This window comes from Gastrolobium bilobum, unplaced genomic scaffold, assembly GCF_033153095.1.
Source record: "Gastrolobium bilobum isolate Gb01-03AN ecotype WA unplaced genomic scaffold, APGP_CSIRO_Gbil_v1 utg3268, whole genome shotgun sequence".
NCBI classification, from domain to species: domain Eukaryota; kingdom Viridiplantae; phylum Streptophyta; class Magnoliopsida; order Fabales; family Fabaceae; genus Gastrolobium; species Gastrolobium bilobum.
This window is the reverse complement of record NW_026899992.1, coordinates 702,256-718,883: the sequence shown is the minus strand read 5'-3', so window position 1 is coordinate 718,883 and position 16,628 is coordinate 702,256. Positions and strand designations below refer to the sequence as shown.

At 36.0% G+C, this 16,628-nt stretch overlaps 3 protein-coding genes across 7 annotated transcripts; 1 reads left to right on the top strand and 2 right to left on the bottom strand.

Annotated features, from left to right (window-relative positions):
- Positions 1–5,588: 5,588 nt before the first annotated feature.
- Positions 5,589–6,904, bottom strand: LOC133294691 (stress-related protein-like). Its single transcript, XM_061493423.1, has 2 exons — positions 6,810–6,904; positions 5,589–6,682 (listed from the first exon to the last, which is right to left on the bottom strand). The coding sequence occupies exons 1-2, from the start codon at positions 6,828–6,830 to the stop codon at positions 6,086–6,088; spliced, it is 618 nt and encodes a 205-aa protein (XP_061349407.1). The 5' UTR covers positions 6,831–6,904; the 3' UTR covers positions 5,589–6,085.
- LOC133294692 (uncharacterized) lies at positions 6,548–16,486 on the top strand. Its single transcript, XM_061493424.1, has 6 exons — positions 6,548–6,637; positions 12,842–13,060; positions 13,460–13,513; positions 15,461–15,564; positions 15,887–15,925; positions 16,195–16,486. Exons 2-6 carry the CDS (start codon positions 12,880–12,882, stop codon positions 16,321–16,323), a joined length of 507 nt encoding a protein of 168 aa, XP_061349408.1. The 5' UTR covers positions 6,548–6,637; positions 12,842–12,879; the 3' UTR covers positions 16,324–16,486.
- On the bottom strand, positions 7,688–12,260 carry LOC133294690 (uncharacterized). Of its 5 annotated transcripts, none has more exons than XM_061493418.1 (6): positions 11,758–12,260; positions 10,430–11,094; positions 10,134–10,348; positions 9,508–10,032; positions 8,624–9,085; positions 7,688–8,090 (listed from the first exon to the last, which is right to left on the bottom strand). In XM_061493418.1, the coding sequence occupies exons 1-6, from the start codon at positions 12,210–12,212 to the stop codon at positions 7,779–7,781; spliced, it is 2,634 nt and encodes an 877-aa protein (XP_061349402.1). In that variant the 5' UTR covers positions 12,213–12,260; the 3' UTR covers positions 7,688–7,778. The 5 variants fall into 5 exon arrangements, with proteins under 5 accessions (XP_061349402.1, XP_061349403.1, XP_061349401.1 ...); XM_061493419.1 differs by having other exon boundaries at positions 8,660–9,085; XM_061493417.1 differs by having other exon boundaries at positions 10,134–11,094.
- Positions 16,487–16,628: the final 142 nt, after the last annotated feature.

The following is a 16,628-nucleotide window of genomic DNA, read 5'->3' as shown; positions in this document are numbered from 1 at the left end:
CAAAATTAAAATTTGACACTAGTGTCAAAGGATTTTAACTCAAATATATATATATATATATATATATAAAATATACGGGAAGGATATACTTATCACCAAAAAAATTTACCACATTTACAACCAACTTAATCATCGTTGATTTCCGTCAATCTAACGGTTATAATTTTTTGGGAATTATTGAATCATATTTATTAATTAATTATTAATTTCCAATAAATTATAACCGTTAAATTAATGAAAATCAACGGTAATTAAGTTGGTTGTAAAGATGATACACTTTGTTGGTGGTAAGTATATCCTATCTTTTATATATATATATATATATATATATATATATATATATATATAATAAAATAGTTATATATATAATAAAATAGTTTGTTTTTGTGATTCCCATGACGCGTGGCTGGTAGCGATAAATGATAATGGTGGGAAGGGAATATAATATGACATTTTTTTTTGGAGTGAATTCTCTACGTGGAAAAGTGATCATGTGGTTATGTTATTTGATCACAACCACTTATTGATGATGAGATAAGAGAGAGAAAAATGCATAATATTTAAATGAGTGGTTATAATCAAATAACGTGATCACATGACTATTTTTTCACATGAGATATTCATTTTTTTTTTACGGATAATTTAAACTCGTATAATCAGACAGCCCAGTCCGTGAGGTCCAAAAACTTTTATCAATCTGGATTCTTATTTTCCAAATGTCCTCTCTATTAATAGGCAATCAAACTTTTATCAACATATTTTATAAAAAATTTCAAACTAACGGAGTCAAACATATATCTGATTACTAGAGGATTAATCCTACACCATTATTTTATAGACTTTCAGCCACGTCATCCAGTCTCGCTCCAATTTCATGAGTCACTTGTATCCAAGTCAGTCGCGCATGTCTTACGTACAGGTTTTATTGCCACGTTGGCAGTCCTGAACTTGACAAGTACAGGACTAGTGGTGCACAAATTTCATGCGAGATCTTTTGCTAAACCTATCCCACTTCCCTCCCTCTTTTATTCGCTCATTTCATTTCTTCATTTTTCCTTCTTCTCTTTAAAATTAAGTTTCTCTCTCTAATTTTTTTTTCTCGGCTTTCTCTCTATAATTTGGAGTTTTCATCAATACACAGAAGTATCTATCCTTGGCCATTATTTTGTAAATTAATTTGTGTGTCATTTATGAAATCATAAGATAGAAGTACATTTTATGCTATAGTATTTAAGATTGTAATTTATTGAATTATTTCAATATTTTTAATATGTTATTTGGCCTTTATTTAGGATATTGGGTAATGTTATATTTAATTAATTTTAAATGATTGTAAGAAGGCTTTTTATAATTTATGGGATAATCACCTAAACATGCATACTTTTTAATTTTAAATATAATAAATTGAAATTATAATTTGGTGATTAAATAATGAATGTTGATATTTAAAAAATAGTAATTATGAATTTTTGTAATTTTTAATTAGTTAAATGGCTGGTGAACGCATCTACATTGACCCCAGTGCCAGAGAGTGAGGCGTACTTGATCCTGTGCAACGAACGCACATCTAACAGGATATTTGGAACGACGGACGTTCCGGGACTTTGAAGGTGAGGCGAGCCTCCCAAGGATCTTTGAAGGATGTGCATGACCTAAATCACATCCCTAGTAGCACATGATGCGCAGTGGCGGAGCCAGGATTTTTTTCCTGGGGGCGAAAAATCAAATGTACAAGCCGAAGTAAATTGGGTTAGGACTTCATTATAGAAGTAAATTTGGTGATCTTGCCATTGGGTCGGAGTACAGAAAAAAGATATGCCGAAATAAATATACAGAAGATATGCCTAAGTAAATCGAGGTACTTTAAGAGCCTCTAATGCATATCATTGGACACCTACCATTAAGAACTTTTTTCTTCAAATTTTATTCTTATGGATTTTTTGCTTATTTTGCACATCTCGCAGATAGGTCACGGTTTGGGCAAAAATTTAGTGCTCCGGGCCTATGCGCTCCTCTCATTAAGGGGCTGACACTTGATAAAAAAATAATTTTGCTCCCTCCTCTCTCTCGATTTTGATTGGTCCGGACCACTGAGTCAATGGTGCTCCTGGAGCATCAAAAATTTTCTCCACAGTTTGATATCGCGACACACAAGAGAAATACACCACATAACGGCTGGACAAAATTACCGTAAACATCAAAACACAATAATAATTAAGAACTCACAATTGAAAGATCAGAGTGCTCGATGTCATCGGCAGTGTAACTCTGCATAATAACACCCTCACTGAAGTCCATCATCTCAACTCTAAAAAGTTTCCCCACAGTAACCTCTGCAATGAGGGGGTATTTAATGGTGTGTACCTTCACTTTTAGAAATCAGGTGGAGCTTTGAAAAGTGGTGGTTTTGACAACTACTGGCAGCGTCTTTATTTGATCTTTTTTCTCCCTTGTTCTTTAGTGGGTGGAGGACCACTTACCTTCGATAAAAAAAAATTTCTAGAAATTTTAAGAGGAAGAGGGGCAACCGCCCACCCTAGCACCCATCTGCCTCTGCCTTTGATGATGCGTGCAAGTTTCTGGCACGCATCTCATATGAGACGACTACTGGTATGTTAACTTCTGCTTTAATTCTAGTCATTTATTTTTACATGATACGGATGATAACATGTGAGCCTCATTTTTTTTCTGAGTAGATTCCACTTACTTTTTTGTATGTTGCATGACACAATTAGTCTCATACAATATAAGAAACAATATCTCTGTAAAACAAACCAAAAAATAAAATAAAATAAAAATAAAAAAATGAAAGAAAGTGGGTAATTAAGGAAAGCATACCCTTAAGAAGTGAGTATGAGGGAAATCAGTGGACAAGTGAGATAAGAATTTATCCATGTGCTTAGAAGCTTCACACCATGACACCAAGAAGTGAATGACAACGTTAGAACCACCATTGACCAACTCCTCAACCTCTCCCTTTGACTTCATATCTTTCGCCAATCCACCCATTTTGCTTCTACACTATACAACCAAACACACACTATTGATGATCGCATATGAACAATCTCTAACCCAATGAAAAAAAAATAATGAAGTTCTATCTAGATAACCTTATGTTATTGTAAAATATAATCAATAAAATAAAGGGTAAAGTATTTCTCCAGTTATTGGAAATAACTTATCTCCAGTGACCCCCAAAATTACGTCATTTTGAATTAATGAAGGGTGTTTTCGTAATTTTAGGGGAACTAATGAAAGGTGTTTCAGTAAAATTCATATGATAAAAAAAAAACAAAATTAAATAAACATCATTCATTAATTTAAAACGACGTAATTTTGGGAGTCACTAGAGAAATACTTTACCTTAAAATAAAATATCGTGCATTTTGTGATTCCATGCAAAGGAATCCAATACGATAATTATTCTTTATAGACAATTCAAAAAGCTTACTTTTTTATGTATGTCTCTGTTTATGTAGCTGTAAAAAAATACTAAATAAAATAAAATTATGTGCTTTTTGTGATTCCCATGATGCGTTGGTTGGTGCAGTGTTGTTAAAATGTCATTTTCAAACGTAGAGACGTCTGTTTCTATGTTTTTTGTATCCAAAAATTTGTTGGAATGATGGTAGGAACGAAATCTGTGTAGAAACAATTGAAACGCCGGATTAACTCGGCAAACTCGGTTGACTTGATGAGTTTATCGAGTTGACTCAGTACTGAAAAAAAGAAAGAAATGGAGGATATTTTATAATTTTATTAGTGTGGGTGGGTATCGATGATTGCAAGTGTTGGAAGTTGCATCGCTCGTGATTGTCGATGGCCCTTCTCGTTGGCCATTATCAACACAGTCTCACGCTCCGCCATAGTTTAGAGCTATGAAGGTAGTATGTAGTAGGTGTGTCTCTCAGTAGCGCAGGGTGAAGAAGCGAGTCATGTAGGCATGAAAATGATGTTTATAGAAGGGAGAAAACGATGAGATTCTTGTGGCAAAGCAACACACATTGTGTAAATTGAGTTAGGGGAGATTCCACTTCTAAAGAGATTGTTTCACGTCTCAATGTAGACACACACAGTGAGTGAGAAAGAGAGAAAATAGCTTTTTGGAGGAGGAAGTGGAAGATAATAGTTTGACAGAGAGGTAACCGTTACCCACGCCACAAAAACATTCTTTTAGTGGGCTTAGCCTTGAGCCTATCCCTTCTTTTTTCTTGGTGGACTTATATATAAATTCCAGACACGATCACCCACCCACGCTAATTCCTGTAACAAATAGTGAAAATTGACTTTGACTCCAATGACTTAAATTAGAGATATTGATCTCTTTTATAATTTCATTAACTTTGTGTTTTGATTTTAATATGTATTGTGATGACTGAGTTTGAACTTAATTCTTATTTTCTTTAGGCTTTGTTTGAGAGTTTGAAGGGAACGAAAAAAAAAGGAATTCAAGAGAGGGGGAGGGGAAAGAAGGGAAAGGAAATAAAATGTATTCCTTTCCCTTGTTTGGGAGTTAAAACCCCCCAAATTGTTGGAATTTTAATGTTAAGAACAAGAAAGGTTTTGGAGAGTTTTATGAAAATCCCTAAATCTTTTCCTCACTTTTTTATAGTCACAAAGAGACTAATAAAATCCTTCCCTTCATTTCATTTCCCTCGTAAAATTAACTCTCAAACAAGCCCTTAGTGTTTGGACTTAAATTTGTGATGACTTATGGCTTGATGTGTTTTGGTTTTACATATGTTGTATATATATACTTTTGGTACGTAGTAAACTTTTACGTTTCGTTTATGTTTTACGATTTTATGTTTCTGCTTACCCATACCATTTTTATATAGACTTTACGTTTTAACAACATTAGCTGACAGTGGCGGGAAGGGAATACGATACAACATTTTTTTCTCTTAGCAGACTTTTCAAATTCATAGGATCATGCAACCCGGTCTGTGAAGCCCAATGACTTTTATAAAACTAGCTCACATTTGTCACATATATTTTATAGAAAAAATGTTTATCCTTTTAGTTAAAACTTGTATTTTTTATTTAAAATTTAAATTAAAAAAATCTCTAACTTTTTCCCCTATGATTTTTATTGTGTATCTCTTTCTCTCGTTTAAAATGACACAACTCTATCCTTTAAAAAAATAAAGATTAATCTCAATTTTTTATTTACAAGATATTGGTTTTTTTTTTTTAAACAAAAATTTAGGGTCGTCTAACTTCATTCAAAACTTAAAAAAAGATACTTACAAATAATTTACTAATAAAGACAATTCAAACATATCAAACGTATGTAAGATGGGAATATATTTTAAACAAATTTTACAATGAACAAAGAACAAACGCATCGTAAAATAATTCTACCATTTTATGTTGATAATATATATACCATTTTATATTTGGAAGCACGTCGATTAAATAATTAAAAATATTTTTATTGATTCAACTTTTAAATAGAAAAATATATTTGATAATATTACGAGAAAAATATTTATCCTTCTAAACGACGACACAATTTGTATCATTTTATTCTCACAAAAAAATAAGATCCACAACTTTATTTTATTTTGTTTTAACAATTTCTCCTCCTTTATCTATCTTTATTTCTTTGTTAAAATAATATAACTTTACATACTTTAAAATAATAGACATTTTCTTTAAAACCATACACATTTTTCCACATAATATTCCCAAGTTTTCAATCCCATAAGCTAAATCCTCGTAGCAACACAAAACTAGCACCGATGAGCGGAGCATTTGTGTTGGAACAGTGGCCAAAGTGCGTTGGCAAAAAAACACACCAAAATATCATGCTGAGTAAATTTTGTCAAAATGTCACGTGACATATTTTGCTATTCTGTCTAGCGAAATATATGTGTAAATAATTTGTTACATGGTGTAGCGAAATATGTCGCGTCAGAATGGATAGAACCAAAAATGTCACGTGTTAGACAGGGAGAATTCTCTAACACGTGACATTTTTGGTTCTGACTTGGCATATTTCGCTACTCCGTGTAATGAAATATATCAAGTCACATTTTGGTATTTTTTTTTTTGTCTTTGGCCACTGTTCCATTTGTGTTCCTCATTCAAGTTTCTTTTCTTTTTCAATAAACACCTTAGCTATCCTCTCCACAGGCACCAAAGGCAGGTACGCCGAAACTCTATAACCCTTCTCCGCCGCCGCCACAACCGTCTCTTTATACTTCTCCGTACAATACGCCGCTTTCGGCACAACAACATTCGCCACCGCAGGAAACAGCGGCAGCCGGTTCAGCATCCGCCACGCCGACGCCACGCACTGCTCCGCCTTCGGCTCGTACCTCTCGTACAGCACCTTCGCCGCCGGCTCGCACTTTGAGTAAACGCTCCTCGCCATCTCCGAGGCGGTGGTTCGGGCGGCGACCGGAGCCCTATGCGCGGCGGAGATTGAGTTGTGGAGGTTGCGGTCGGCGTAGCGGAGGAGCTCGTCGGGAACGAGGTGGAACTTGTCGTAGACGGGGCCGATTGCATTCTTGACGGCTCCCTCGACGGCGCGTACGCCCGGCTTGAGAGGGCCGGAGCGTTCCTTGGCGCAACCGTAGACGGTGGCGCAACGCATGAGGACTTGGGCGGTGGCAACTTGCACGAACTCTAGGTACTTGAGTTTATGTTGTTGTTCTTCTTCCTTGTTCTCCTCACCCTGAAAAGAAAAAAATGAAACCCCAAATTGAATGCGTTAGTTAAATTGATTCAAACAACAAATTAAGAGAAGAGCAAGCACGTGAGATATAGGGAATAGGAATAGGAATAGGAATAGGAACACGTACCAGGTGTGTTTGGGAGGCCATGAGTGGTTTTTGATTTTGATTTGTGATTTTAGAATGTGAATGTAATCTGGGTTTATTTATAGGAAGGGGTAAAACGGATGTGTCGGCAACAACCAACGGCTACGCTCGCAAAACGGTTAAACTACGCGTCTTACTGACTTAGATTGGCATTTGACTCTTCTGTTGTTGATTACTTAATCGTTAAGTACTCAAGTTGGCAACTCCAATGACCTCATTTCACAGCGTCAAATTTCTTCTATATTTTCTCCATATTCTTAGTTGTGAAACTTGCAAGAATTTCTCGAAAAAAGAAGAAGATATTTCATAGTAAAGAAAAGTTTTGAATAATCCACCCATCTAATAATTTTACTTATATTAACATTAGAGTATGAATTCGATTTACTTGCATGATAAAATTTCTAATAATGCTATTTGATGATAAGTTAAGATATTAATAAAAGAAAGTTTTTATTAATTGTACGACTTTGTCCTTTTTCCTTACTTAAATTCTAGAATTCCAACATAAACTATAGAATTCGGCCATAAAGATTTACACTTGTAGACAATTTTCTTATGGGGGCTTTGAGGTTTATGGTAGCCTCTTCTTGGACTTTCTATCAACCGACCTTACCATTGCAGACCAACATCAATTTATGGGGCATCAGAGTGATACCAGTTCTCGAGTTATCATATAGATGAAATAAATTGTAAACTCACCTTGTATTTTCAAGAAAAATCTGTAAAGAATGCTTCATGAGATGTGTCAACAAAACAAAGCACATATAAAATGCAAACTACAGCTTCAGTGTAAATAAATTAAAACTTCTAAATTTTATAAACTCGTAAGTTGATTATATCAAATGTGTTTATGTACATATTAAGTTAGTCATTTGATTGATCCGGTAAGGAAGGAGCAGGAAAACTCGGGGTTCAACCCGGCATAGCTTATTGCACCAGGACAATGAGGGCTCACTTGACATAAGCAATGGTACAACCATAATTCATTGGACTTTCAGGTTCATAATTAGTAACACGTGAATTATTTTGCAGAATCTCATACGCACGCTCCTTAACAGCACCAGTACCCGTCCCATGTATTACAAAGAGAACCGAATATGGACGACTTGCATTAATCTCCATCTCAAGGTGGATAGAAGCTTCTTCCACTCGCATACCACGTAGGTCCACAGTATTCTTAGATGTCCGCACCACAGGACCATAAGAAAGATCATCATTGCTGTTTGCCTCTAAATTACCCCTGTATTCTCCATTCCGCGAACTCTACAATATTAGATCGAAATGTTAAATCTCAGCATTTTGAATTAAACCAATGATTATCATCCTTTGAACCATCCCACTCCCCCTTTTGCTCTCGTCTTTCAAAAACAAATCCTGGTATTTTAACACAGTGAAAATCGTTGCATAGTATAACAACATATATTATAAAGTGACAATAATATATGTTGATGAAAGAAAAGGTCATCAGAAATAATGTCTGGGTCTGAAATTACTTAATTCAGCATAATGTGCATAGTATCCGAGTGGACAGAGGAGACAAAAATGATTTTACAGATGTAAACTCCAATGTGTCTAGAGCATAGGATGATCTAAAGTTACTACCACGATCAACAACAGGTCTTGATTCAATGCTCAGCTAGGTTTTTCCATGTCCGAAAAGGTCTCTCTTAATTAATACTCGTCCAATCACTTTCTTAATGGGAAAGTATATATCACTTTGTTTTTATGTTTTTTTCCCTGAAAGGTAAATTATATCATTTGAACATTTACATGACAGCAAAGATCTAAATACATACCTGCCTCCCCTGATATTTGGAAGAACTAGTTACAACATTCTTTGCACCAGCTGGGATAGCTATGATGCTATTTTTCTTCACACGGACTTTCACTTTACCATACTGTACCAGGATTGTCTCATCATCCCCAGGCAATTCTACTACTGTGGCTAATTTCCCTCCCAATCCCTTGACACGAACTTGCTCTCCAAATTGTGGAGTATATGAAGTGTGATCAGCTTCACTGATGGGAAAACAATCAGCAGGAGTTTGAGCTTTTACAATGGAGGCAATTGCAGATTCAGATTCTCTAATAAGTGAATTGAGTTGATCTCGACCAGAAATTCTGAGTTGCTTTTCAAACTTCTGTATCACAGTTTCCATCTGAGATTTTGCATCCACGAGCTCTTGTTGGACCTGTTGAGTTTCCTTTGCCATAAGTTCCATCTCACGTCTATCAAGGTCTTCTGCCTCCGCTTGGATCTTTGCAATAGTTTTTGAAAAAAAAGGGACAAAAAATAAGAGAAAAAGCAAAGAAATGAGCATTATGGAGGAAGAATTTATGTACTTATTATATAATTGTGAACTTAGTAAACCAGATGGCCAGATTATAGAAGTAACTCCCCTAAAATATTGAAATTAACAGCTGTTGGCCATCTTCAGCGATTGGTCATATCTAGTAAAGGTTATAAGGCACTAAATGATGTGTTATTCAACAAACCTATACAACATCCCCATCACTCTTTACTGTTTTCTGGTCAATATACTGAACTGAATGCTTACTTATTAAGGATGCAAATTTCAGATAACTTGACAAGGAACAACATTGATTGTAATACTATGTCGACCAAGGAAAACAAACTATTATCAAGAAACTAATAATCTCTTTCCAGCTAAACATCTACCTCAAAGTATATGTTCATAGTTTCTGCATGAATGGATGCAGCCTTTTCAGCCTGAGCCTTTAATTGGTTTCTTTCCTCCTGTAATGACTGATAGAGCATTCCTCTTCGTTCTTGCTGCTGTTCTGGCTTTAACTTCTCGACCCATTTTTGTGCGTGATCAATTATATTTCTATCAAAGCCAATAGATTGTGCTATGCTTAATGCATTTGAATCACCAGTACATCCCCAGAGGATCCTATAAGTAGGCTGTAATGTTTTGAGTGAAAATTCCATTGCTGCATTTTCAAAACGGGTATCCTTTTCCTTCATGCTACTTAGATCAGCATAATGAGTAGTCACAACAGCCAAGTTAACAAGATTCTTCAGATATTGCAAGACACTAACAGAAAGAGCTACACCTTCTGAAGGATCAGTTCCAACACCAATTTCATCAATGAGAACAAGTGATTGTTTAGAGGTCACTTCCAAAATCTTACAAATACGTGAGATGTGCCCACTAAAAGTTGAGAGATTTTGTTCAAGGGACTTCAATTTGGAAGAGAAAAAAAAATCAGAAAACAAATGAAACAGTTACATGATGTCAACAAAATATCTTTATTGTCCAGAAAAAAAAGTTCAGAAATTACCTGGTGATCTCCAATATCTGCAAGGATAAGGTCAAACCAAGGAAGTTTTGGACTGTTCTTGGCAGGCAAATACATTCCAGCCTTTGACATAAGGGATGCCAGGCCCAATGCTTTCATGGAAGCAGTTTTTCCTCCAGTATTAGGTCCTGAGATCACCACCACTCTAGTTCCATGTCTAATTTTAAAGTCAACTGGCACAGGGAAGTCTGATATTCCTTGTGATGTATTTTTAGAAGCCATTGCTCCATTTCCATTACCTAACTCAGCAGCATTTCCAGATCTTAGTGCAAGATTACCTGAATTTTTTTCTAGAGAGGATTCTAGAAGTAATGGATGGCGTATACCATCAATATTTACCATTAAATCATTGTCCTCTTCTTCAGGATCACAGCTTTCAAAATTATCTAAACTGAAAATTGGACATACCCCATTCATCCATTGAGCATAGGCAGCTCTTGCGAAAGCAACATCAACCTCGAGAATTTTATCCAATAAATAATTTATCTCCCCTTCTGACCTTGCTATTTCAGATGCAAGAAAACTCAAAATTGCTCTTTCCTCAGCCTTCTCAGAGTTTGAAAGCCTAACTTCCATATTGTTCAGATCTATCGCATCTTTAGGTTCCATAAAGTATGTTGCTCCAGAGCTGCTAACATTCAGAACTACACCATCTGGAAGCAAATATCTATGGGAAGCCCTAATTCCCACACACATTCTAGATCGACGTTTGGTTATTAATGGTTTGTCAATGCCCCCAGCCCGCAAAATTTGAGATGATACTTCCTTCAACAAAGAATCCAAAATTTCTATGTTCCTCTTTCTTTCTGATCTAATGATCTCCAGGTCTTCACTTGCTCTATCAAGAACTACCGAAAGATTGCAATCTATGCAAAATTCTATTTTACGCTCCAAGTCCACTTGGAAATTACAATTTTGCAGTATTTCAAGTAGGGGTAAGTACCTGATTGGAAACAATTGCATCGACAAAGTTATTGATTCTCATCATTATCCTGGGATATCTGGAAGGAAGCAATTATGCCCAAAAGAACAAGTGCAATTGGAGCAACACACTCTGTATTATCTCCTTTGAGATAAACTTTCTTTTTTAAGGCCTTATTGGGACATGAGAATCCATTACCATATGATCTAAGCTCCAAACTTTGTCAAGAAAAATACAACACCTAGCCAAAATGCATAAAAGAAGCTGCTTGTAAACTGAATCAGACAAAATAAAAAACCCTTGAATGCTGGGAAAAGCTATTTTTTATAACTTCAATAGCTCCAAGTCACATTATATATATATATAATTTGGATGTAATTTTGATAAAAAAAAAAAAACTGTTTACACTATCGTCCAATCACAAAAAGCTAAATTACTAAAGAAGTTTAAGGATTCCAAGTCCAACCATTATCAGTTTAACTTTTTTGGTGATATGCTGACTCATCACATTTGACAGTATAAAACAAAACATTTACACCGTTAATGTATCAAAATTAAACTCATAATATTTTGAGTATCTTGCAGTTCAAACTAAACAATTTGATAAAAACACACAGTAAAAGCAAAAAAAGAAAAAGAAAAAAAGATAATAAAAAATTAAGAAAGAAAAAGTTGTATATGTACCTATGCGGATGAGTAGCAGTGGAATCCAAGTGTTTCAAATGATCGAACAATTCCCTTGCGGCTGTGAGTGTGCGGCGAAGGGTGCAAAGCTCGCGGATCGTTAGCAACTGACCGGAAGTGGCGGCGGCGAGAATCTCCGTCAAGTCGTTGATACCGGAGAAATCCGGCGGCTGAGTGATTAGTCTCGCCGCCGAAGTTTGATCGAGAAGCTTCTGGCTCTCCTGAGGGGTCCGGCCGACGGGTAACCGGGCATTGCAGGCGGCGGAGGAGCCCATGGCGGTGGACGTGAACGCCGAAACCTGTTTGCATATGGAGCTCCATTCCAGAGTCTTCAGTGTCTCCGCTTGGAGCGAGTTCGACTCGGTCGAGTTGGAGAACGCGAAGCAGAGACAGGGTTTGAACCACACTATTGGGGGTTTCTTCACGGAAATCAACACGTTGCCGCTGAGTTGCATCGGTGAGTCACCGCCGAGTTTCCGAGTCTACCTCCCGTTATGGATTGGGTTTTGGACTTTGCTCTATCGGTCGATAGTGATAACGAATATTACTGATTTTTTTTTTTTGTGTGGAGGAATATTACTTAAATTAATTTTAATGTATTCTATGTATAAAAAAAGTTTAATGTTTGTCTCAAAAAAAAAAAAAAAATCAATTTTTCTTGGGTAATAGAATTATCTTGTACACATATATAAATAATATGTGGGATATTTTTTTTTTTTTTTTTTTCTCACATTATTTCACACGAGACTTATATATTTTTATATGTAAACAGGAGATAAAATCATCTCATATTATATAAAAATATTAAATTCTTCAAAAATTATATTATTTTAATAATATCAAATATGTTTTAGATTTTGTGGAAGGATCTGTTTATAATTTTTTTTTAAAATTTTTTACAAGTTACACTATGTTTTCCCGTCCCGGAAAAACATAGTGTGGACGAGAGAATATAATGTAACGAGTATTCTCCGAGAAAAACATAGTGTAGTTTATAAGAGTTTGTAAATATGTCCCGTTGGATTTTATACTAAAAATGTTCAGATTTATTAAAATATTATTTGTGAACTGTCGGTTATTTTAGGATCCGCTAAGTACTGGTCGGAGCAAAGATTTATTGAAATGGTCCACAAAACACGGAATGACCAAACTACCCTTGTCTGGTTTACATGGTTTTTTTGTTTTTGTTTTACGTTGCTCTATTCTGCATGCGAAGAACAATACAAAGGAAGGATGATACCGTGGGCGTCTCCATGTGGAAACAAATGCACCAATAAATATGCAGCTCTTACCAAAATCCCATGTGACCCTCTTTCTCACTCTCTCTCTTTAACTTTTTTTTTTTGTAATTTTCAGGGATGTTTCAATTTGCCAAATGCATGCATATAAACATTATGTTCCGGAATTCTGGAATTGTGTAGTCCTTTTCATTTCCCATAACGTGCTGATTTTGAATATTTTGGCAGATTATATGTGGAATCATTCAAATCATTTTTTTTTATATATACATAATTTTGAATATTAGTATGCAGTAGGGAGGTTTGCAATATTCCTGGCTCATTTAAGCTTCTTAGAGCAATTATAGTTGTTGATCTCGTTAGAAGCATGTTGTGGTGTTAGTTGGTTTCGATCTGCACTCCGAATTCGTTGTTAGCATTTCTTTTTGGCTTTGCACTCACAAATCCTACTTGTTTTAATGTAGGGCGAGTATTCTGCAAAAAGGGTTGCAACTCAGACGGAGAGACATGGGAGGAATGTGAGATCACTTTGCAGCTTTATTGATTTTTTTTCTTCCCCTTATGAATGCTACGCAGATAAAAAAATTATTCAACTCAAAATCTAGGCTTCATAAATTGTCAGTTACCCTTGACAATTTGTGTAAGTATTGGAGTTTGGCTCTATATGATCATATATCTCGTTTTCGGTATGGCTAGGGCTAAAGCCCATCAGCTTCACTTTTTTTTATAGCTAAACCACTTTAGCAATAAAGAAGTTGAACGATACGGTAATTTTTTTTGAGTTTGTTAAGAGTGTTAGTGTTAATAGTGTAGAAGTCCCACATTGAGTGTGTCTCTTTGTATTCTTCAATTGGTTTGCTATATAATAGCACCAATGTTGTGTAGTTGAATACAACAAGGATTACTATCATTTCCTCTTGTATCTATGATATTCAACATGGTATCTAGAGCCTAACAAGAGGAATCTTAATCCGTTTAACTTAGTTCTATTTTCCATAATTTCAACATGGTTATAGAGAGATATCACCCTCCTTGAGGGATTCCCGTTGCTATTTCTTTTTCGGGTTTTTCTTAGTATGCTCTGTGACTGCAGCTTAGACTGATCTGTCACATCAGAAAAGAATGATCCTTGGGAAGTTGTTGGGTTGACCACCATTGTCGTTGACCGACCACCATTGACCGCGTCGTCCACCGTTGACAGCCGTCTCCGGCGACTTTTCCGGTGACTTTTCCGATGACTTTCTGACGACTTTTTCGGCGATCCACCACCGTCTCCGGCGACTTTTCCGATTCCGCGAAGCTTTATTTTTCTTTAATCTTCTTTCTTCCCAAGATGGAGTATTTATACTATTCATCATCCATCTTGAGGGGGAGCACTGTCCAAGTTGCTGATGTTGTCTCCGCTGATGTTAATTCCGACACTGAAGTTCCTCTTGAGGAAGGCACTGTCCATGTTGTTGATGGTCATTCCAGCACAATTGTCTTTGCCGATGATAATTCGGCACTGTTTAGAAGTTCCTCTTGAGGGGGAGCACCGTTCATGTTGCTGATGGTCATTCCAGCACAATTGTCTTTGCCGATGATCATTCCGGCATCTTCCATGTTGATGTTCATTTCGACGCCATTTTTAGCACATTGTTGATTTTTGGTTTCTCATTTAGGAGATTTATTTTGATGTTATGTTATTTGGTCTTTCTTGTAATAAGCTTGTAGCATAGTCAAGGGGAAACCACGGCTGCTCACCAACTGTTAAATGAAATGTCTGAGAGGGATCTTGATGCTGATGTCCTGGTCAGCTCAATTGTCTTTGCCGATGATAATTCCGGCACCATCCATGCTCTGATGTCCATTCCAGAACTGTCTCTTTATCAGCTCTTCAGACTGATGGTCATTCCAGTTGATTTGTTGTACTTAGTCATTTCATTTCGTTGATGTAGCATTGTTTTTTTTGGTTCCTAATGGGAGTATTATTTATGTATCAAGCTTGTAGCATATGATCTATATGCTACAGCTTGAGGGGGAGTGTTAAGAGTGTTAGTGTTAATAGTGTAGAAGTCCCACATTGAGTGTGTCTCTTTGTATTCTTCAATTGGTTTGCTATATAATAGCACCAATGTTGTGTAGTTGAATACAACAAGGATTACTATCATTTCCTCTTGTATCTATGATATTCAACAGAGTCGCACCATAAGGCTATGTTAGTTTTTGCTATGGAAGCAATATAGAATGAATATACTAGGTCAAACTATGGCTATGCCTTTGTAGATGGCTGAACTAGTTAGTTGATTATACACACTTACTTCATATTTTGAGAATCTGCATATCTATATTCTATAGTCCACTTGGTTTATCTCAGTTTTCTTCTTGGCGCATTCTGAGAAAAAGAAAGGAAATTGTAAAAGTTGGGCTTGCTAGTTGACAGAAATTGATTCTGATTTACAAATGATAGAGTATTGGTTAACCAGGTTTGGAGGACTGCGAGCACATATGCTACAAGGATCCTGTACTAAAGGATCAGCAGTGGAGTGCTTATATTGATCGTTCTCCTGGAGCTGCCAGTTATTCAGAGGTATTTTCTATTCTTGCCTTTGCTTCTTTTACTTCCCATATTAGTGATTGCAATCTACAATGCTGGTTTGGATTTATTGGAACAAAGCTATTCTCTAATGATTTCTCTCTCTTAATTGATTTATTGTTTGACTCTGCGACCTTAAATTAGGAAAAGTTTATGTATGTTGAATTGTTGTCAGAGAAATGTAGTGTTCAGTTCTAAAATGTAGACAATGTTGGGAATGAATGGCAATGAACTGCAATATGCTTGTAGCTTTTTAAATAGCTTAATCATGGAATGGCTGTCTTTAAATGTTAATGATTAATCCCTTCCTGTACAGGAATGTTTCCATGCTTGTGTATCAGGCTGCGGTTACAAGGTTAGTATTGAATGGCTAATTTATTTTAGTGAATCAAGCAGAAAATACACATCATCAACATGTTTCTGTTGCTTCTAAGTGGTTTCCCACACATTAAGCCGTCACTGTTGAATGGCTAATTTATTTTAGTGAATCAATCATGTTGTAGATGTACAATCCCTTTTTTTATTGAATGTCAAGAATTTACTAAAGTCTACATAACTCTACAGATATATTCTAACATTCACTTGTAATAACTAATAACCCAATTATACGTTTGCATATTGCAGTTCGAGGTTGAACCCGATGAAGTGGATAAGGCTTCTCCTAAGAGGCCTGAGCCTGAGCCCGTTCAAAAGCCCAAGCCAAAACCTGTTGAACCCATTAACCCGCCTGGTGACATGCCTACTTCTGCATAGTGCACACAACCATTCTTTATTGGCTACATTTCCACAGGAATTTATGTTTCTTATCTTACAACTTGCTTTTTATTAGCATGATTTAGGTCCATTTTGTGGGCAACAGCATGACTGCTTATGACTTTTGTCTTGAGATATTGGAAGCTTCACGCTGCCTTTAAGCTGGGAATATCCGAAATTTAGGTGAAAAACCGTGGCTTCCATGATTTTATTAAAGAAAGTTGTTGAGCTAGATATGCGATTTTCTATCTGATCATAACCTTTAGGGGGTGTTTGGTTCAAGTTTTTGGAGAGGATTACCGGTA